General features: G+C 38.3%; 1 protein-coding gene across 1 annotated transcript in view; it reads left to right on the forward strand.

The window, feature by feature from the left end:
* Positions 1–22,692, forward strand: part of GALNT9 (polypeptide N-acetylgalactosaminyltransferase 9) — a 377,187-nt gene that overhangs the window by 182,244 nt on the left and 172,251 nt on the right. Inside the window, exon 5 of the mRNA XM_056533112.1 lies at positions 5,320–5,517. Coding sequence (XP_056389087.1) covers positions 5,320–5,517 — 198 coding nt within the window. The remainder of the gene's footprint in view (positions 1–5,319; positions 5,518–22,692) is intronic.

Consider the following 22,692-nt stretch of genomic DNA (forward strand, 5'->3'; position numbering starts at 1 on the left):
CCATTAGTTTTTGGGGACTTATCTTCCCTCTCCACATTCTCTTTAATTAAGCATTAATGCGTATAGAAAAAGCAGGAGATATAGTTGCCAGATGTTCATCGGACAGCTATTAAAGGTATATGGCTATGTTTACATTAGGGTCTATTTGGAGACTAGACTCTTGAGTGGAAAGGTGCATTACAAAGGGAAATGACTGCAATCATGTTATCTGACATGTTGTATTTGTCACATGTTGCTTTATCAAGTTACCGCTAATACTGCATGTTCTCCTAATAACTGATCTAGAGATAGCTAGATGTATACTCTAGGTCTATTTAAACTGCTGTAATGGAATGTAATTTACAGCAATTAAAGTCTTACTGGCTACAATTCACTCACAATATTTATCACAACAAATCCATGAAATAACATGTATCTATGACATTCTGCATCAGGTCTCTATATATTAGAATTCTATTTTTAGTCAACAACATTAAAGTTGCCTTTGGAGAAAAGAAGAAAGTAACAAGATAACATGGAGAGCTCATGTGACGCTCAAAGAGCTTGTGACGAGAAGTAGCAGCTTGGAAAATGCTGCATCTTAGGTGGCTATGACACCTCATTTAGGACTTTATGGTTCCCTGTGTGTTTTTTCAGAGGATTTTGGTGAGGGTTGTTGATGTCTTGGATGTGGTTTCTGAAAAGCCTGTGCAGAGGGGTAGCTTGTGGTATTAGGGAGTTTTTAGTCACATCCATCCTGTTGAGTTATTACATTTGAAATCTAATAGGAGAAGCAATCAACAAAGTTCTTAAATAATGCAGAGTTAAATGGCCACAAGAGTTTCAACAATTTTATTTTTATGTCAAATCTGTTTTTATTAAATAACAGAGTAACAAACATCACAAAATTGTAATAAAGGCCTATACGCAGATAGGCAAAGACAGCAAAATGTCATTAACAACAGGTGAAGGTGCCATGAGGGGGAGGGGAGTAAAGGATGGGCAATGGAAAGCATAGAGGACATAGAAACCGTCTCTGCAGTGTTGATGATAACTTGACTAGAATGTTGGGGCCGTGGTCTGAAGGCATTGGGGAGGAATGAGCAACTTTGCAGCTGTGATCATATGAGTGGGTAAAGAATGTTTAGAGGGACATATTAAGGGTGTGGGGAGCGCCACCAAAGGTAAATTTAGTGAAATGTTAGAGGAGCATTTATTATTATTCATTTTCTCGACCTTCATCCAGAAGGGTTTGATCAGCCGGCAATACCACCATATACTGTATGTGACAAATTACCCAAATTACAGCTTCAAATTGGAAAGTCCCATCTAGTTTAGTTTTTGTTATACCAGGGGGATAGAAGTTTAAAATGGTTTTCTTGGGTTTTGATGCATCTCGAAAAGTCATGTGAATGGCATAGGACAAAACTCCTCTCTTCCTCTGTGAGGAGTGCAGTATGCAATAAGAAATATGTACAGAGACAGGCTCTGTCCAACCAATCAGGGTCTGTGGGTATAGAGAACTTTGTCAAGAAGGCGGAACATGTACTCATAATCATATGAAGTTGAAGGAAATTTAAATTGAGTGGGCTCACCAAGGATTGAATGTGAAGGTGAATGATTTTTTAGTTACTGTCAATTTAAGAGTTTATTTTCCAATAGATATACTGAGTAAAAAGTTTCTAGCATGCTTTTTGCATGTAAGAGAAGTAAGGTAGGTGCAATGGCAGACAAGATACAATCCAATTAGCTTGTACTGTGAAAGACCTGCACAGGTTGACTTACTGTAGTAATAACTGGTATGTAGGGTGTACACAGGAGACTTCTGTGACATATTGAGCCACACAACAGGTGACTTAATAGATTAGTGTATACAGAAGGAAAGTAAGCACTTTGCCTTCACAGCGTGGACTGGAGATGTCCTTGTGGGTGAAATTCTCCAAACTCTATACATTGCCGTCATCACTGCCCAGATCTGTCTCAGATGATGGAACTTAAACTTAACAGTGACTTTTTGGAGTAGGAACACTTCCCACGGTCTTCTTGAAGTTTCTAATGTTGTCTAAAAACAGCCTGTGAAGCATCCTGTGACCAAAACATCATTCAGCTGATACAAGGCATATGCAGATTTTTTACTTTTACACTCTTGTGATACCTCAGTGTATGCTATTAATGCAATGCAATGCGATGTATAAGACTGTTTTGCACATTACTTCACAGTGTTCTCAATACAGATTTAGGCAATTTGAGGAATGGTTTCTCACATCCACATGACAACTTTATATAGATGTTAGCTGAAACACATAATAAGATTTCACCCTAGGGTTTACTTTACAGTTTATACTGCTTGGCACTGCTCTGTAATGTCCTCCTTGCTGCTGCATCCTATGATGTGCCATAAAGACAGAAAAAAAGCAAGATCTCTTTTTCTGTGTTTGTGCAGTATATGGAGCCATTATAGAGGCTAGGGCCTACCCACCAGCTCAGGGAAAACTTAAATTAGAGATGAAGCCAACAGATTAGAAATCTGGTGGAAAATACCATATATAAGTTATATGATGGCAATACATATTGCTGTTCACACAGGACAGCTTCTTCTTGATTATTAAGGCTGAGACAGGCCCAGATTCATGAGGTCTAAGGAAAGTTGGATAACTAACATGCAGAAGCCAGAGTAATCAAGGAAAGGAAACACAAAGTTATGGGTAATTATCGGGCAACAATTGCTGTAAATGGTCACAGGGCAAGTGCAATCCAGTAACAATACTTAGATACAAAACACACAGGACTGAAATTGAGCTGCAAACTATAACTGGGAAGATCAAAGTTTAAGTTCAGTTTCTGAAACTTACAAGTTGTAGTACACTGACATGACAGCATTCACCTGTCCTCCAGATAGAGTGTGACCTGAGCAGAGCCGCTCTATAGAAAAAAGACAGGAGCAGGAAGGTTCCTCACCACTGGCTTTGAAAGGAGCTATCCAGCTATTATGTCAACCCTGTCATTTACTACTCCTTATCAACAAATAGTCTCTGTGCTAGCCTGTGGAAAAAAGAAAGAAGTCTTGTTCTTCCCGGCAGCTCAGAAAGGTCTAACTCCTTTCCCAAGGTGAGAATATATATAAGATATATATATATATATATATATATATATATATATTGGCCTCAGCTCCCCTTCCCATACATGCTGTACAGGGGTGGATGTACTGGGCAGCATACCAGGAAGATAATATTTAATACCATATTGGTAATATTAGCAAAGAATCCAAGGCAGCAGTTAGGTAATCTGGTCCATCCAGTGCAGCTGTCAAAGAGTAATGTGAAAATTGCAGCAGAACCACAAGGGGACAGGATAAATACCTACCACAAACTTAGAACAATGGAGGATCCACATCTGCAATGATTGGCTCGAATACTTGATCTGAGGGTCTCTTTTACATAAGAATATACAGACTGTGCTTTGAATATGATAATCTTTTACATATAGCTGCCTTTTACAGTGGTCTGAAACAACCTGTTATAAAAGTTTGACTAAATCAGAAAACCCATTTTTATGTATCCTATTATAGAATTTTGTATCAATAGCGTAGTTGTGCCCTGTACAGAATTCGATTTCTGTTTCTGGATAGACATACACTACTCTTTTAGTCTGGGACAGATGTATGTTAACAATATAAAAAGACTAATATAACCAATAACACTACCAGTGCTATTGGTTATATTAGTGTTCGAACACATTGGCCCAGATTTATCAAACTGTGTTAGAGAAAAAGTGGAGAGATTTTCCCACAACAACCAATCACAGCTTAGCTAACGAGCTCTGGTAAAGTGAAAGCTGACCTGTGATTGGTTGCTATGGGAAAATCGCTAAATTTTTTCTCTCATAGAGTTTGATATATCTGGGCCATAGTGGTCAGACACTAGTTATACACAGATAGTCTGCAGTGTATTATCATAAAAGTATACCACTGATCAGACACAGTCACAGTACACAACCATTACCCCGGTGACCCATGAGTGACGTCTTCCATGATTGCATAGTTTGCTGCCTAGCTATTTTTGTCCCCTTCTACTGCCTAACACTACCCTCTATAGCAACACAAATTTGAACCTCAGAATAGACTCCTTCATTTTTGAGACTCAAGAACCTTTAGCAAATCCTCATATTTTATACCCCAGACTAATTCAGACCAGAGGTGACCTCAGACCAGTCTTTCTAAATTAATTAGACCCCAAACTAAAGCCCATAAGTTAATCAGACTTCAAACCAGACCCCTTAAATAATCATACCCAAGACCGGAAGGAAAAAAAAAGCAGACCCCAGACTAGACCACTAAATATATACGTACTGTAATCTCCTTTTCAGCTCCTTGCACTGCTGTTCTGGATCCTAATGTCATCAGAACATTATGTGCCATGTGCATAATGTGTCAAATGCACTCCTGAATGATGATAGCTGACCAGTCACAGCTGACACATGCTAATTTCCACTCAATAATGTACAACTAAACAGCACTGACAGGTTCTGGGAGCACAGTTGCTCGGCCCACCCTTACCAAAGTTGCTGGTAGGATTTGAGCCTAAATTGAATGAGCATTATCTATTACTTCAGTTCCCTTGTGATGGCATTGCAGGGAAAAAGGCAACTTACTACTAGGTTCCCTTATAGATTACAGCTGATTACTGGGGACCCTACAGTCAGGGAACTCTTAGTAGTGATCGTCCAGTGTTGACAACCCCCGTAATATGCCATGTGCATCTAACCATGTGCATTGATACACTTCTTTTCTAATGCAAAACACTGGACAGTTATCATACAGCATGTTTTGTTATACTGATAGTTAGACTGAAGTTCTCCCTATAAATATATATTTTATGCTAGTGCAAGATAATCCAGTGCAGGTCTTGTGCAACAAGTAGATTTATTGTTTAAAAGCCAAAGAAAGGAAACATAAAGTAAAGCAATTCAGGTGAATTAGTAGCACCCTTAGTAATGCGTTAGCTGAACCCTTAGTCTTGTACAAATAAGGGTGCAGCTAAGGCACCTGAAATACGTTACTTTATGTCGCCTGTCTTTGGCTTTTAAACAATAAATCTATTTGTTGCACGAGACCTGCGCTGGACTATCTTGCGCTTTCTCCCTGTTGTTCATGTACTGCCTCGCACAGATACCGGGTTGCGGAAAGGCCGTGGGGGTGAGCTGAAGCATCAGTTCCTGTATGCTATATTTTATGCTAGTAAAAATATAGATTGAATTAAAATACAGCTTTGATGCTTATAAGTACATAATAAAAAGAGGGCGATGATAACTAACTCTTTCTGAAATATCTCCTATGTGCAGGGCAGAGCCTGTTATCACAAGGATCAAAGAAGATCGTAGACGAATAATTTTACCAGCAATCGACAATATCAAATACAACACATTTGAGGTGCAGCAATATGCTAATGCTGCACATGGATATAACTGGGGCTTATGGTGCATGTACATTACGCCTCCTCAGGATTGGCTAGAGAAAGGGGATGAGTCTGCTCCAATCAGGTAAGCTAAAATTACTTTTCTTTTGGCAATGTTCCATTCATTTGCTGGCAAAGAACAATAACTCCTCTTAAGTCTGCACTTCATGTATATCACCAATGTTTTCCTTTGCAAACAGTACTCATTCATAAGTAGTACATTTTGTTGTAAAATCAAAACAGAGAGAACATTAGAAATTATTTTTTGCTTCCTCGGAGAAGGAAATCTTCATATCTCATTCAATGACAAAGCATAAGAATACTTTTTGTGGGTTTATTAAGTTGTTAACTTTTAAGAAAAGATAATTGCGGACCACAGTTCAGTTCAACAGTTATTTTCTTCCCACAGAACAGCACAGAAGGTTAATGTTTCCATGCCATTGGGGGTTTCAGCCCCCCAAGGGGGGAGATTTATCAAGACCAGTGCAGAGGAAAAGTTGCCCAATTGCCCATTGCAACCATTCAGATCGATTCTTTCATTTTTCAGAGGCCTTGTTAAAAATGAAAGAGGCAATCTGATTGGTTGCTATGGGCAACTGGGCAACTTTTGATAAATCTTCCCAAATCTTCCAACGTTTTGATAAATCTTCCCAAAGGTGTCAGTAATACTGGTGTAACCCTATATCTCAGACTCATGTTAACTGTACAGGAGCCAGACCTCAGGACTGCGCTGCTTCACACAGGCCTCAACTCCCAATTCACTTCATACTGATTATGTCTTTATCAGATTAGGCCCTTGTAATGTCTTGTCTCAGGCCCAATTCTACAAAGCCCGATGTTTTTTTTTTTTTTTTTACTGCTCTCAAGTGTCTCGGTTACTCAATACCCCAGCTCTATACTCAAGGGCCTTATTTACCCTACTTCATGCTTTCGGACTATTCCAGTGTAAAACACTATCTATATCTCACCTTGTAGCTGACAGCCAAGAAAACTTTCATTGTTTCAACCAGCAACAGTAGCATGTCTGAGTGATGTAGCAGAGCACAATAACCCACTAACCCAGTAATCATGTATTTAGTTTACACAGTCACATATATAGCAATGTACATTTCAAAAATAATTAGGGTATGTTCACACAGGCACTAACCACCCAAAAAAAATCATGCACTGATTTTGATTAATTTTGTGTAATTTAAATCGTTTTTATTTGAAATGCTAAATTATTCCAATTGGAGCTCTGAAAAGTAGCATGTCACTTTTTTCCATTTGTTTTAGTTTTTTTCTTTAAAACCCAAGCTTTGTTTTTTACATTCCCAGTTGAAATTACATTTTTCATTCCGTTTTGGAGTAAATATGTAAAAAAAAAAAAAACACATGCAGCCTTAGCCCAAGTGAATAAGCCCTTAAACTACTGAGAAGTCTCTTAGACAATTATTCAATTTAAAGTAAGATAGAAAAACAATATTAAAGGAACCATCTGAGATCCATATTCTGCAAAAAGGAAATGTGTACAATTTACTGACTTACACTATGAGCAGATTAGCAGTCTGAGAAACCTGGAAGGATTCATCATTGCGTAGACTTCAGAAGATAATTGTCATGTCTGTATTGGTCTGTATTCACACAGAGCCTATTGGTATTGCTGTGTTGTGAAGTTTTATCTTCCCTGAGTAGGGAAGAGTTAAATGTCTCTGACTGTTTCAGCCGAGGCCTCTCTTAGCCAATAGCCTTTCGGGTGTGTCTATTTATAGTCAGCCCAGCTTAGTCTCTGGTTGCTGGTGATACATCATTATACACTGACTTGCTACCATGTTGGACATGCGGTTAACTTCTTGGGGACGGAGGGCGTACCTATACGCCCTCAGCTCGCTTCCTGCCATGTCATAGCGGGTCTAACAAGGTCCAGGAGCCGTGGCTAATAGCGCGTGGCATTGATTGCAGTGCCGCGTGCTATTAACCCTTTAGACATGGCGTTCAAATTTGAACGCCGTGTCTAAAGTGAAAGTAAAGCTGTGCCGGTTAGCTCAGGGTGCTGTTCGGGATTGCCACGGTGAAATTGCGCCATCCCGAACCGCTGTAAAAACAGCAGGAGGGTCCCTACCTTCCTCCATGCTGTCCGATCGCCGAATGACTGCTCAGTGCCTGAGATCCAGGAATGAGCAGTCAAGCGGCAGAATCATTGATCAATGGTTTCCTATGAGAATATGAGTTATAGGGGTCAGAAGATGACAATTTTAAACGTATTAATTTTCCTGCATGCAGTTATGATTTTTTCCAGAAGTACGACAAAATCCAACCTATATAAGTAGGATATCATTTTAATCGTATGGACCTACAGAATAAAGATAAGGTGTCATTTTTACCTAAAAATGTACTTTGTAGAAACCAATGCCTCCAAAAGTTACAAAATTGTATTTTTTCTTCAATTTTGTCGGACAATTATTTTTTTTTCCATTTCGCCGTAGATTTTTGGGTAAAATGACTGATGTCATTACAAAGTAGAATTGGTGGCACAAAAAATAAGCCATCATATGGATTTTTAGCTGCAAAATTTAAAGGGTTTAGTTTTTTCCTCCATATCTTTAAAAAAATCATAAGTGCAAAAACTGGAAAACCCTTCGTCCCCAAGGGGTTAATGTAGGCTGGGTGAAACACTCTTGTGGCTAGGGGATAAGTTAATTCTTCTTTAGTTAGTTCTTCTTTAATATCCAATTCTTTGTTTAAGACAGATATATCAAGGACAGCCATATAGAGTTCCTGCGACACAATGTTTCAGTCCTTTTTAACCTTTCTCAAGTGTACTCTATCTGCCCGCTCCTAGGCTCTAAACCAATCATCTAGCCATGATAATGTGGCCTTTGTCAAACTTGTTCAGATTATTGTGCTTGACAATTCTTTTCTTTCCAATACATCACCTTCATGAGCTGACAGACTGACAGTTCACTGCTACCTTTTGGCAGGTACCATTGTCTTGAGGAAATCCAAGATATTTACTTCACCTGTCAGATATTTTGCTTGTATGTGTGAAATGTGTATACCAACACACCAAGTTATCAGGACAGAGAGTTAACTTATGGCCAACATTAAATTTTTTTATGCCTGAAAAGTTCAAGAATGCACCATAGAAAAATATTAAAATTCCATGCAGTGGATGCACTTTCACTTGTTTATGTTATAGAGGCAAAGAATGTATCATACACTGAATCTTAATATGAGCGCAGAGACATAAATGTCACAGTTACAGTCCAGATTTGCCCTCTGAGGAAGCGTTATATTGATTCACTTAACTGTTGGTACCTAAACAATGCACATTACATTGATTCATTACAAACAGATCAGACATTTCGTTCTTATTCTCTGTACATAACCATAGGCCAAGTATTGTTCAGAGGCACCAAAGGCTACTGGAACAATCTGGGAATTAATACTTAACAGGGACTGAAGATCTAGAAATACAAGATAACAACACAAATTTCATTAACACATTAAATATAAAAAATCTGAACAAGTAGAGATAGAATAAACATTGCAGAGTAAACAAATCTAGGTTTAATAAAGTTGGTAAAACTTTTGCTAAACTATATTTCAAATGCTTTTCATAGAGAGATTGCCCCACAATTTATTGTTACATTTCTCTAATAAATCACTCAAAACACAAACAAATTTCAGCTGGAATTTATTTAAATATACTTAATTTAAAATAATTTAAAAAAAGGCATTGCTGCAACATACATGTTATAATGCCTCTTGGTGTTGTATTGTCTCCCTAACAAAACCTTCATCAAATGTATTCAGCTTCCACTGAACTGATCGGCTGGTATGTACAATAGCAAATGCGCATGTGCGTCCACTGGCACAGGACATGTAAGGTAGATGTTGTAAGGGCAAATTAAAAGACCACCAGGAAGTGCTATATAATATGTAAGATACATTTTAGTTGTTCCAAATTGATCTGTTTTACATAACATAACATGTAATATTTTATACTAGACCAACTCCTTTAAAGGGGTACTCCGGCGCTTAGACATCTTATCCCCTATCCAAAGGGACCCCCGTGATCTTGCACGCCGCACCCCGTTATAATCACGCTCCAGGGACTGATTATAACGGGGTGCAGCATGCAAGATCACGGGGGTCCCCAGCGGCGGGACCCCTGCGATCAGGCATCTTATCCCCTATCCTTTGGATAGGGGATAAGATGTCTAAGCGAAGGAGTACCCCTTTAACCAAACTCACATCACATTAACAACAAATAATGGTTAACAACCAATAGGTAGCTACCCTATAACATGACTATGAATGAAGGAGAGTTCATTTGTATATTTTTTTCCCAGAATAGGCTTGGAAGACTTTCTACACATGCTCGATCTCTAGACAAATAGATCCTTCTATTAGTTGTTAGCTTGTATTGCCGTGTGCCTTTAGAACATGTGCATATAATAGGCTAGAGGCAGCAAAACAAAACTGTTCAAATGTATTTGGGACTGTGTTTGTGATACAGAGAATTAGTCCATAGGTTAAAAATGCTAAATCTATAATTGACTGTTAAAGTGCCGTGGTAGGAGGGAAATAAACATGATTTGAAACAAAAATAAATGAATTTGAAATCAAAATCATTATTTATTACATATAGCATGTGCATGTGTGTGGGGGCAAACATGCAATAAAAAAAATTATAATATTCAAAAATTAGCAACAAAAGCCTACAAACAGTAACAGAGTAAATAAATAAATAAATAAAAGCTCTTGGAAAGCAATAGTTTATTTTTGAGGCATGCGTACACTTGCTTTTGTGATGTGGGCCACAGGGCTAAAAATATGTTTTTTACTCTGCAGTTTGCCTTTCTTTTCAATTGTATATTGTGTTACACCTATGTACCCATTCATATTGTTTCTTAGTGCCTGCCATCTCTGACAAGAGCATACATTGCTGGCTTAGAATGTGCCTTGTGTATACGGTAACGGTAGAGAACGCCTGTTTTACCCACCATTTTGTATAATTGTAACATGTTACATGTTTGACATTGGGTCCATCTTTTTAAAACACTGTGCATAAAGATGTAATAAAACAATCAATAAACATAGGATGTTTTATATACTAAATTAAAGGGGTTATCCAGGATTAGAAAAACAGAGCCGATTTCTTCAAACAACAGCACCACAACTGTCCTCAGGTTGTGTGTGGTATTGCAGCTCAGTTCCATTGAAGTGATTAGAGACAGCTGAGGACAGGTGTGGAGCGAATTTTAAAAAAAATTAGCCCTGTTTTTGTATTTCTCGATTAACCCTTTCAGTTAATAGTTGGATATTTACTAGTACAGTCAAATTTTATTGCCCATGGTTTATTCAGGTAAAGTACAGTAAGTTGTCCACGTCTCAAAGAGAGAAAGTACTTGATCACAGTACGGCTATTATGTTTGAAAGCTTATATAATGTTCTTACTTTGGAGTGCTACATTTGTTTTACTTAAGACATAATGAAATGCAGTTTCATGTTTATTGACTTATCCTAGAGAAGCCTATAGTCAGTGGGATACATTTTGATTGTTTTTTATGAATCTTCCATATTTGGAGATAATGGATTTCACAGAGGTTTAATGAAGTCATATTACCTTAATCATTGCCTTGTGAAGAATGTTGTCTCATATTGACTAGAAGATTATTTTATTGTTGCATAGAAGTCTTAATTATCACATTTCACTTCTTTAGGGGTGGCACAAACACTTTGATAAAAACATAATAATGCTGTATACACAGACCATAAACGGATTCATTATCTAAGTAATATGCCCAATATGCAGGATACATTAACAATGCTATCATTATGTACAAGAAGAATTCCAGGAACATTAAATTCCAATTAAAAAAAAAAAAAAAAAAACGTTAGTAAGATAAACCGTTCAACAACTACACCGAATGTATCATATGCCTCCAACACTGCAGGTTCTTACATAAAGTAAACCAAGTATTCAAGCTGTTTAGGACAACAAAGAATTCTATTCAGGTTGTTTATAATAGAATCAAGCCTTATTGGGGTTTTGTGACAAGCATAAAATCCACAGTGTCAATGAAACTGCATAAAAGCAAAAACGGAAAGTGAAATAAAGCGAGAAACAAAAGTTTGCACTAAAATTTTATTAATCCAATATACAAAGAACGTAAATGGCTATTGCTTGTTTTATCTTGCAAGCTTTATTGGTGTTATTCTAAAATCCATTTTAATTCCCTTTGTAAGATTTGCCTGATGTTTTTATACTTTTAGGATATGCTCACACGAACAATACCCTGCATATATATATATATATATATATATATATATATATATATATATATATATATATATATATATGATGTGCAGGATTTGAAGGTGCATATTTGATGCTGAGTTTAGTCAATTACTTTACATTGAATTCTGTAGCTTCAAATCCTATACTTCAAATATGCGCAGTACACTGTATGGGTTAATAGACCCATAAACATCTGTGGTTGTCCAATACATACTGTATAGCATATGATATAGATTTATTATATATGTCAGCACCTAGATTCTGAAAAAGCGTTCTCACATCATTTATCATTTCGTGGGCAGGTACACATACAATGTATTCAAAATGTTTTTAGACTTGTGCTAAAATAAAGTCAAAATCCCCCATTATTCTGTGCCCAATACCTTATAATGTCAAAGCGAAAACAGAATGTTAGAAATCTTTGTTAATTTATTAAAAAGGAAAAACTAAAATATTGCATTGATATAAATATTCATACCCTTTACTCCAGTCTTCATGGCCATGATGCCACAAGGTGGGCATGCCTGATGTGAGGATTATTACCTTCTTTCTGTGCACATCCTTTCAAGCCCCTTTAGGTTGGATGGGGAGAGCAATTTTTAGGTCTCTCCAAAGATGTTTGATTGGGTTTAAGTCAGGGCTCTCTCTGAGCCACTCAAGTACATTCATAGAATTGTCCCTAAGCCACTCCTGTTGCCTTGGCTGTGTGCTTTGTGCCAATGTCTTGTTGGAAGATGAACCTTCGGCCCATAAGAAGTATGGGAGACATTGTGCTCTTTTGTGCACTTTCAGTGCAGCAGAATTTTTTTTGCACCCTTCTCCAGATTAATACCTCCAGACAATCTGAGCTCTACAGGCAGTTCTTTCCACATCTTGCTCTGCTAGGCATTGTCAGTTGTGAGACCTTATATAGTAAGCACTGTCTTTCCAAATCATGTCCAATCATATGAATTTATCACAGGTGACTCCAATCAAGGTGTAGATACATCTTAAAAACGATCATGAAAAATGAGAGGCCTCCAGAACTAAGTGTCGTAGCAAAGGGTTTGAATACTTATGTCCATGCTAAAATACTTTATTTTTAATAAAGTTGCAAAAAATTCTTAAATTCTGTTTTTACATTATCATGGAGTACTGAGTGCAGAATGAGGAAGAAAAATAGATTTGATTTGATTTTACCACAAGACAGAAACATAAAAAAATGTGAACAAAGGGAAAGGGTCTGAAAACTTTTGTAGGCATTGTAGCTAAAAGATATGCAGGGAAAATTGGGTAAAAATATCAGTATGTCAGTAAAAATATCAGTATTTCCCTCTTGTTTCAGTAACACCAGCTGTTCTCTCCTTCTCAAACTAGTCAAAGTTGTGCCTTTTCCCTTTCTACAAAGGTTATGCCTCTAAATCACAGTAGTGCCTTCTCTCCCATTTACCTTTGTAGTCACAGCAGGTCTTTCTTCCTCTACCTCTAACCTTCAGTTTGCAGTTCCAGCAGACTTTCCTTGTCCATACTGTCCCCTCCTATAGCATAAATAGTGTATTCCCCTATGTTGAAAAACAACAGAGTAATAAACAACTCAGACAAGACGAGTGAGAGCCCTGCTCATAAGAGCTTACACCAGTGGTCTTAAACTGTGGCCCTCCAGATTTTGCAGCATGCCCGGACAGCCAACGATTGTCCGAGCATGGTGGGAGTTGAAGTTTTGCAAGATCTGGAGGGCCACAGTTTAAGACCACTGGCTTACATTCTATGATTAAAAAAAAGGCAAGAGCTAAAAGTGCTTGATTCATGCAATGATCCAGTCACTTTTTATAAGATAGGCCAATGCAGATAAATCCTGCGTGAGCCAGTTATCAGTCTTATCCATATGAATGCATGGAATTTACGAAATTGAAATATAAATTGAAATATAAAATGATTAATGATAAAAGTTATGGATTTAGAAAAATTTTAGATGTTTGAAACCCAATACACTGGGTTATAGTGGGCGTGAACAGTAGTCAGATGACGGGTCATTTACCAAAATCTGTTCTGTAAGTCTAAGATCCTCTTCTTTATTCCCTGAATTGCACACAGGAGGCTGTGTCTCCATGTCCTAGTGACTCCATTCGCTAGTCATGTGAGCACACAGTCACCACATGCGCTCTATGCAAAAAGCAGAGTGCTCACGTGACCAGCAACGGGAGTCACTAGGACGTGGAGACACAGAACATGCATACGTAAATTGAGCCCGCCTCCTATGCGCGATTCAGGGAATAAAAAAGAGGATCTTGTAGGGGACCTTTCTCCGTACCTACAGATTGGATTTTGGTACATGACCCATCATCTGACTCCTGTTCACCCACACTATAACCTAGTGTTTTGGTTTTAGTATGAGTGAACAGGCTGACAGATTTCCTTTAAGTATTGATGTCCAAATTAAATGTTTTATCTATTTAGATATATCCTTCAAAAAGATTTGTCTCATGAAAATGGTACTAAGTGTCTGTTAATCTGGCCATACAAGCAGATACATGTTGAACACTTGGCCTACTGTTATGTCTCTAAATCTCTTCATAAACATGCATGGTCAGCTTGGCCAGACTTTATTTTCAATGGGGATAAGCTAACAGGCTTCCCAGCTCTCCCCAATATTTTCTGTTGGGGAAGAGTCAGGACGCCAACACAAACTGAGGTGATCCATCAGTCCCCTCCAATATGGGCAGGTTTGTCTGACATGAATCTAATGTGTACTGCCAGCCCAAGAAAAGTTAATAAAGGTTATTTTTCGCTACTTAATGTGAGCTAGTAGTATATTAAAGGGATATTTACCTTATGGAATACAGTGGTGTGTCCCAAGCATATACTAGGAAACAATAAGATACTATCTAAAATCATCTCTTTAGTTTTCTTTAGCAATTAGGATGTAGAATGGCATAACGTTAATTTCATGGTATTTTGCACATCTTCTATAATTGTATCTTATCAAAAGGAAAATTATTTAAGAATGACAGTTTTTCAATAACATCTTGTAGATTACTCTTGAGTATATTGATTCTTGTGTTTACCATCCTGCTTATCAGGGCTAAACTGATGTGAACCAGCTGGGCAATATAAAAAAAAAAAAAAGCATCAGTATTCAGTAATTCATTGCAAAGCACTGCCAAGGCACGCACTTAAAGCTATGATAAACAATAGTCTTACACCCACATACAAACTATTCACAGTATTATGAAACATGTTTGTACCAAGAATGTAATGAAACTCCTATACCCCCATATCCTAGACTATAAACTCATCTGCAATGTATTACAACCATTATTTAGTGTATGGCCAGTCTTACAGGATTCTGCCATTCATCACCATTTCCCCAAGCAGTCAATAAACAAACATTATTTTTATGTACACCAAGGTTTATGTGAAATCAGGACTTACTGTTGATTTATCCCATACCATAATTTGATTCCAAAGATTCGTATCTCTTTAAGAGCTGAAACAATGTACCACATCAGCACTTCTCTATATGGATGAGGCATATATCATCTTTCCAGTGCATTGGTTTGCTTAATGATTCCACTGGGTGACATTGTGCAGAGTTCACTGAAATATCCAGAAAAAGATTTGTCCAGATTCTTTGTAATATACTATGCAGTTCTAAACATTTCTTTCCCATGGTTAATACTACTGTGAGGTCAAAAGATGAGCTGGGGAAATATTCATATTCAGATTGAAAATTAAACAATGTCATTGGATCATCAAATTCAAATAGTGATAAAAAATAGAAAACTAAAATAGATAGATTATGGCAAATTATGACAAAAATGGACACATATAAAATCCTAATGGAAGGTAACAGGGGACATTTTTTTTCTTATTATTAACATTTTGCCTGAAGACTATTTCTACTTTTGTTGTTGTTCTTATCTAATCTAAATTTAATCTAATAACTAACAATGAATCAAATAAGCAAATAGTAAGTCGTTAAGAATATACTCACATTTTGCGTCTATAGTTGTGCAATTTTTGTGTCTCTTTAGTATCAGACGACGAACAAACCTTATGTAGTCTGATCCTGCAGTCATATTGTATTCCATCTATTTATCTATTACTTTGAATGAGTAAGGCATAACAATAAAGTTGTGTGGATCCTCTTGTCTGCCATTTTGGTGTTGTACAAACTCATGGGCACATAGTAATTGCTTCCATAGAACGGAAGTTGTCATGTAAGGGTGGAAGTTTTCTTATGTGTGGTGGTACGTGCCCACTAGTGGTTGGGCCCACTAATGCTAAAGGTTTGCATGATCAATATAGGGCATGTGCTGTTGGATGGTTGATCTTATGTGGTACATATACTGTATAAACACTCTGGGTAATACATTCAGTAGAGGAAGATGATGTGATGCACATTGAGTTGCTTTATATGCCACATTTCTCAATCATATCTGGTTTTAGGTTAATTTATATGGCCCAATGTTAGTTATTAGGTTGTCATTTTAGCATTTCAAACATGTTCACAATTTATCATGACTTTCCATCATTATTTGCTTGATTTTGCATCTACCTAGATAATTCTGCTCAGAAACCCGAAAGGAGGGCATAGCCTTGGTATTTCCTACATTGCAGACACATTTATTATAAGTTTCCCTACTGATTCTGGTGCATGGTTTGCACTTTTCAAACAACCTTTAAATGGGTCTGTTTTCACATTAGTGATGTGTTTGACACATTTGCACAAGTAGGCACACAGTGTGGCACACGAAAAATAATAATATACATATAATAAGCAGTGGCGTTGCTAGGGTTGGTGTCACCCGGTGCGGTAGAAAATGGTGTCACCCCCATACCTCCCCCCTCCCCCCAGTAAGTTTTTAGCCAGTATAATAATCAGATATACCAGTTGCCACAGAATGGGAAAGTGTTAAAGAAGTTTTCACCATTTAAATATACAGCTCCCAGAATTACTTAAAGGGGTACTCCACTGGAAAACATTTACTTTTACATCAACTGGTGCCAGAAAGTTAAACAGATTTTTAAATTACTTCTATTTAAAATCTTAATACTTACAGTACTTATAAGCTGGTGTATGCTCCACAGGAAGTTATGTAGTTCTTTCCAATCTGACCACAGTGCTATTTGCTGACACCTCTGTCCATGTCAGGAACTGTCCAGAGCAGGATAGGTTTGCTATGGGGATTTGCTCCTACTATGGACAGTTCTTGACATGGACAGAGGTGTCAGCACAGAGCACTGTGGTCAGACAGAAAAGAAATTAAAAAAGAAAATAACTTCCTGTGAATCGCTTATACAGCAGCTAATAAGTACTGGAAGGATTAAGATTTTTAAATAGAAGTAATTTACAAATCTGTTTAACTTTGTAGCACCAGTTGATAAAAAAAAAATGTTTTCCAGTAGAGTACCCCTTTGAGCAGTGGTGAGGTTATGCTGGGAGTTGTAGTTTCACTGACTTAACTGTAGAACTGACAAGCGACTACAGCTCTGATAGGACATAGTGAGGAGAATGTACAATGATATCAGTGATTACAGGTGACGTCTTCTCTATAGTGAGGAGAATACACAATGATATCAGTGACTACAGGTGACGTCTTCTCTATAGTGAGGAGAATACACAATGATATCAGTGACTACAGGTGATGTCTTCTCTATTGTGAGGAGAATGTACAATGATATCAGTGACTACAGGTGACGTCTTCTCTATAGTGAGGAGAATACACAATAATATCAGTGACTACAGATGACGTCTTCTCTATAGTGAGGAGAATACACAATGATATCAGTGACTACAGGTGACGTCTTCTCTATAGTGAGGAGAATACACAATAATATCAGTGACTACAGGTGACGTCTTCTCTATAGTGAGGAGAATACACAATGATATCAGTGACTACAGGTGATGTCTTCTCTATTGTGAGGAGAATGTACAATGATATCAGTGACTACAGGTGACGTCTTCTCTATAGTGAGGAGAATACACAATAATATCAGTGACTACAGATGACGTCTTCTCTATAGTGAGGAGAATACACAATGATATCAGTGACTACAGGTGACGTCTTCTCTATAGTGAGGAGAATACACAATAATATCAGTGACTACAGGTGACGTCTTCTCTATAGTGAGGAGAATACACAATGATATCAGTGACTACAGGTGACGTCTTCTCTATAGTGAGGAGAATACACAATGATATCAGTGACTACAGGTGACATTTTCTCTATAGTGAGGAGAATACACAATGATATCAGTGATTACAGGTGACGTCTTCTCTATAGTCTTCCCTTATCTAATTCAGATGGTACATACCGCCTGGTCCAGCTAAAACTTCTGTCTGTAGAATGTGACGCCCAGACGTCTCCTCACTATGTCAGCGCATTCTCATCCTCTATATGAAAACAATAATTATTATAAACCTGCCAGACACTGTATCCTCTAAATATAATACTACTATACACTATACTCTTTGATTATAAACCTTCCATACACCGTACCCACTGAATATAATAATACCACACACTGTACATACTGTACCCTCTGAATATAAATCTGCCACATACTGTACCCCTGAATATAATACTATCACATACTGTACCCTCTGAATATAATACCAACACATACTGTACACTCTGAATATATTACTACCACCCACTGCGCCCTCTGAATATAATACTTAGAGATGAGCAAACTACAGTAAATTGAACTCGTCACAAACTTCTCGGCTCGGCAGTTGATGGCTTTTCCTGCATAAGTTAGTTCAGCTTTCAGGTGCTCCCGTGGGCTGGAAAAGGTGGATATTGTCCTAGGAGAATCTTTCCTATGAATGTATCCACCTTTTCCAGCCCACCGGAGCACCTAAAGGCTGAACTAATTTACGCAGGATAAGTCATCAACTGCTGAGCCGAGAAGTTCGTGACGAATTGAATTTACTGTAAGTTCGCTCATCTCTAATAATACTACCACAAACTGCGCCCTCTGAATATAATACTACCACAAACTGCGCCCTCTGAATATAACGTTGCCATACAGTGCACCCTCTGAATATAATACCACAACCGCAGTAACACCCCTCAACATCCGTTAGCTGATGCTATTACCACGGGAGGGGGGTATTGGTGGTATTGCTAGTGGATGATGGGGGTGCTACTACTGGGGGAGGGTGTTGCTGAAGGATGATGAGGGTGCTACTGGCCATCCCCCCTGGCAGTATCACCCCCATCATCCATCGGCAGGATCATCCTCCTGGCAGGAGCACCGCCATCATCCACCATCAGGATCTGCTGATGGAGGTGCTGCTGCTGGGGGGGGGGTAGTTGCTGGCGGATGATGAGGGTGCTACTGCCAGGGGGGGAGCATTAGGTAGGCAGCAGTTCCCCCACATTAGGTAGGTAGCAGATTCCCCACATTAGCTAGCATAGACTCCGCACATTAGGTAGCATAGACTCCGCACATTAGGTAGCATAGACTCCCCACAATAGGTAGCATAGACTCCCCACATTAGGTAGCATAGACTTCCCACATTAGGTAGCATAGACTCCCCACATTAGGCCGCAGGTTCCCTTGCAGGTTCCCCACAATGCGTCAAAGTCTCCCCACACACACACACACACAAAAAAAAAAAACACATACAACACAGAGAGACACACACACAAACACACACAGTCAGAGAGACACACACTCACAGACAGACACACACAGTCACACACACACAGAGTCACACACAGAGTCACACACACACACACAGAGTCACACACAGAGTCACACACACACACAGAGTCACACAAACACACAGTCACACACAGACACACAGAGTCACACACACACAAACATAGATAGAGACAGACACACACACACTAACCCATCCAGCGCAGCGATCCTTCTCACCGGGAGCAATGCGAGTGACGTAACTGACGTCCCCCTGCGCGGCCATGCGGTGTGACGTCAGGCCGGCGCAGACGTGGGAGCGGAGGCCGGGCACAGTACTGGTGAAGGTGAGGGGGGGCGCGTGATGATGGACGGGCGCACTGAAAGGGGGGGGTGCTAACGGACGGGCGCACCGCACACACAGCACAGGCGGGGGGGGGGGTGCTGACGGATGGGAGGCCGGTCGGGCACATAGGGGGGTGTCAGTGTAGCTGGGGAGGGGGTGTGGGTGCTGCGGAGCGTCTTGGTGTCACCCCATTAGGTTGGTGTCACCCGGTGCGGGCCGCACCCCCCGCACCCGGGTCGCAACGCCACTGTAATAAGACAGATAATAAATCTAGAGGGATGAGAAACTAAAATCCTAATTTTGCAGGATTTTCAAAACTAGATATGCAGCCTGAACAATGGTGACATTCTAAAAGGGTATGTTCACATGGGCCTTGACACTTGGCTGAGAAATAACAAGGCAATTTTATTTTATAAGTTTAAAACGTTATATACTGTAAGTTTTTACACTTTACTGGTCTCGTTAGGGGATTTTTATTAGGAATTATTAGATTTCTCATATAGATCAATGCAGTTCCAGTAAGCTGCATTGATCTATCTGCTCTGCACTTGATTGATAGAGCCTGCTCCAGGGCAGCAACAGAAGGAGAGTAGAAGTTATGTTAGTTACAGCCATCCTTTTACTCTGCAACATTTCTCTAGAGGGTCTAAAGGGTCTAAATTTATTCCAGCTAATATTAGAGTAGGCATGTGAGGAGATTGGATGTTCATTGCCACCTCTTTGTAGGAGACTTTGTTGGGGACAGAAGATAAATACCTTTACTGTTGCCTTTACCCATTTCAAGTGTCCCTATCCACTTTTATATGGAAAATGTCATATCTAAAAGGAAAAAAAAATGTATGTAGAATTCTGTAAAAAAAAAGAAAAAAAAAGCTTGGTTAGAATAAAATTATAATAAATAACCAAAGGAATAAAACTATTCCTTTAATGTAATTAGTAACTACTGTATGTATTAGCATGTTCATAGGACAGCACAGATGAATTAGCAAAAAAAAATCTGAGTATATTAATTGAACAACACTGTGCTTAATAAAGGTGTATTCAGATGACAATTGTATGCCACACTGTCAAATATCGCAAGGCAAAACCATGGTTTTGGCATTGTTTTGCAATGTAGTTTTTGCCCACGTTTTTTACAAGTGAAACACTAGAGCACTGCTGAATAGCATCCTGATGAGGTCTATATAAAATTTTGCTAATTATTATGATGAAAATAAGAATTTTGTCAGGCGCTCCAGGTTTTAGGTTTTATTTTGCTTATATGATAACTCACCTCCAGTATTTCTGCATTGTAATTTGTTTTATCCCAGTTCATCTATACATTTTTATGGGACCTTCAGTCTGAAAAAAAAAGTTAATCTTTACATTTTTAATCTGCATGCCTCTGTATGGCGCAGCAGAGTGCACTTATCCATACAACACATTAGGCATAGAAGAAATGGAGACCTAACACTTTAGTCAAGTTAAAGGGTCTATGGATATTTATACACACACACACACACATATATATATATATATATATATATATATATATATATATACATATATATATATATATATATATATATATATATATATATATATTGCGAAAATTCATCAGCACACCCAGTAGTAAAGTGCAAAAAAAAGTGGGATTTTATTAGCCCATATCAGATGCGACCTTTCGATGGCATCACGCCATCTTTTTCAAGCATGGTACACAGGTGATTACATTCGCAATATATCAGGTGTATAATTAACAAACAATCAAGTGTAAACATTATATAATCTATATGTTTTAATTTCATGATTGTATTTTTGATCATTTTTATGACAAAGTGCACATATGTGACACATATAAAGTATAAAATACAATCCAAATATCACCAAAAATGCATATCAACACAATCTCCCTATCTAAATCACAGGTGTGGCATATTACATGTAAATTAAAAACAAATTAAAAACATGTAGTCTACCTTGAGACAGATCCGCATGTTCCTGTATGCCCGTAGACGCCATAGCGGCGTTCCTCGCTTCCGCTCCAGCGAGGAACGCCACTATGGCGTCTACAGGAATACAGGAACATGTGGATCTGTCTCAAGGTAGACTAAATTTTTTAAATTTGTTTTTAATTTACACGTGATATGCCACACCTGTGATTTAGATAGTGAGATTGTGTTGATATGCATTTTTGGTGATATTTTGGATATTTGGATTGTATTTTATACTTTATATGTGTGACATATGTGCACTTTATATAATCTATATGTTTAAATTTCATGACTGTATGTTTGATCATTTTTATGACAATGTTTACACTTGATTGTTTGTTAATTATACACCTGATATATTGTGGATGTAATCACCTGTGTACCATGCTTGAAAAAGCTGGTGTGATGCCATCGAAACATCGCATCTGATATGGGCTAATAAAATCCCACTTTACTACTGGGTGTGCTGCTGAATTTTTGCATTTTGGATTGTCTATGCAGTCTGCGACTGGGATTGCCATTTTTGCCTGCACCCCAAGAATTTGACTGAATACGTGGTTGTGCTGCCCACCTTCCATATATATACAGTACAGACCAAAAGTTTGGACACACCTTCTCATTCAGAGTTTTCTTTATTTTCATGACTATGAAAATTGTAGATTCACACTGAAGGCATCAAAACTATGAATTAACACATGTGGAATTATATACATAACAAAAAAGTGTGAAAACTGAAAATATGTCATATTCTAGGTTCTTCAAAGTAGCCACCTTTTGCTTTGATTACTGCTTTGCACAGTCTTGGCATTCTCTTGTTGAGATTCAAGAGGTAGTCACCTGAAATGGTTTTCACTTCACAGGTGTGCTGGTGTGGAGGCGGAGGTGTGATGGTGTGGGGGTGCTTTGCTGGTGACACTGTTGGGGATTTATTCAAAATTGAAGGCATACTGAACCAGCATGGCTACCACAGCATCTTGCAGCGGTATGCTATTCCATCCGGTTTGCGTTTAGTTGGACCATCAT

Source organism: Hyla sarda, chromosome 1, assembly GCF_029499605.1.
Source record: "Hyla sarda isolate aHylSar1 chromosome 1, aHylSar1.hap1, whole genome shotgun sequence".
NCBI classification, from domain to species: domain Eukaryota; kingdom Metazoa; phylum Chordata; class Amphibia; order Anura; family Hylidae; genus Hyla; species Hyla sarda.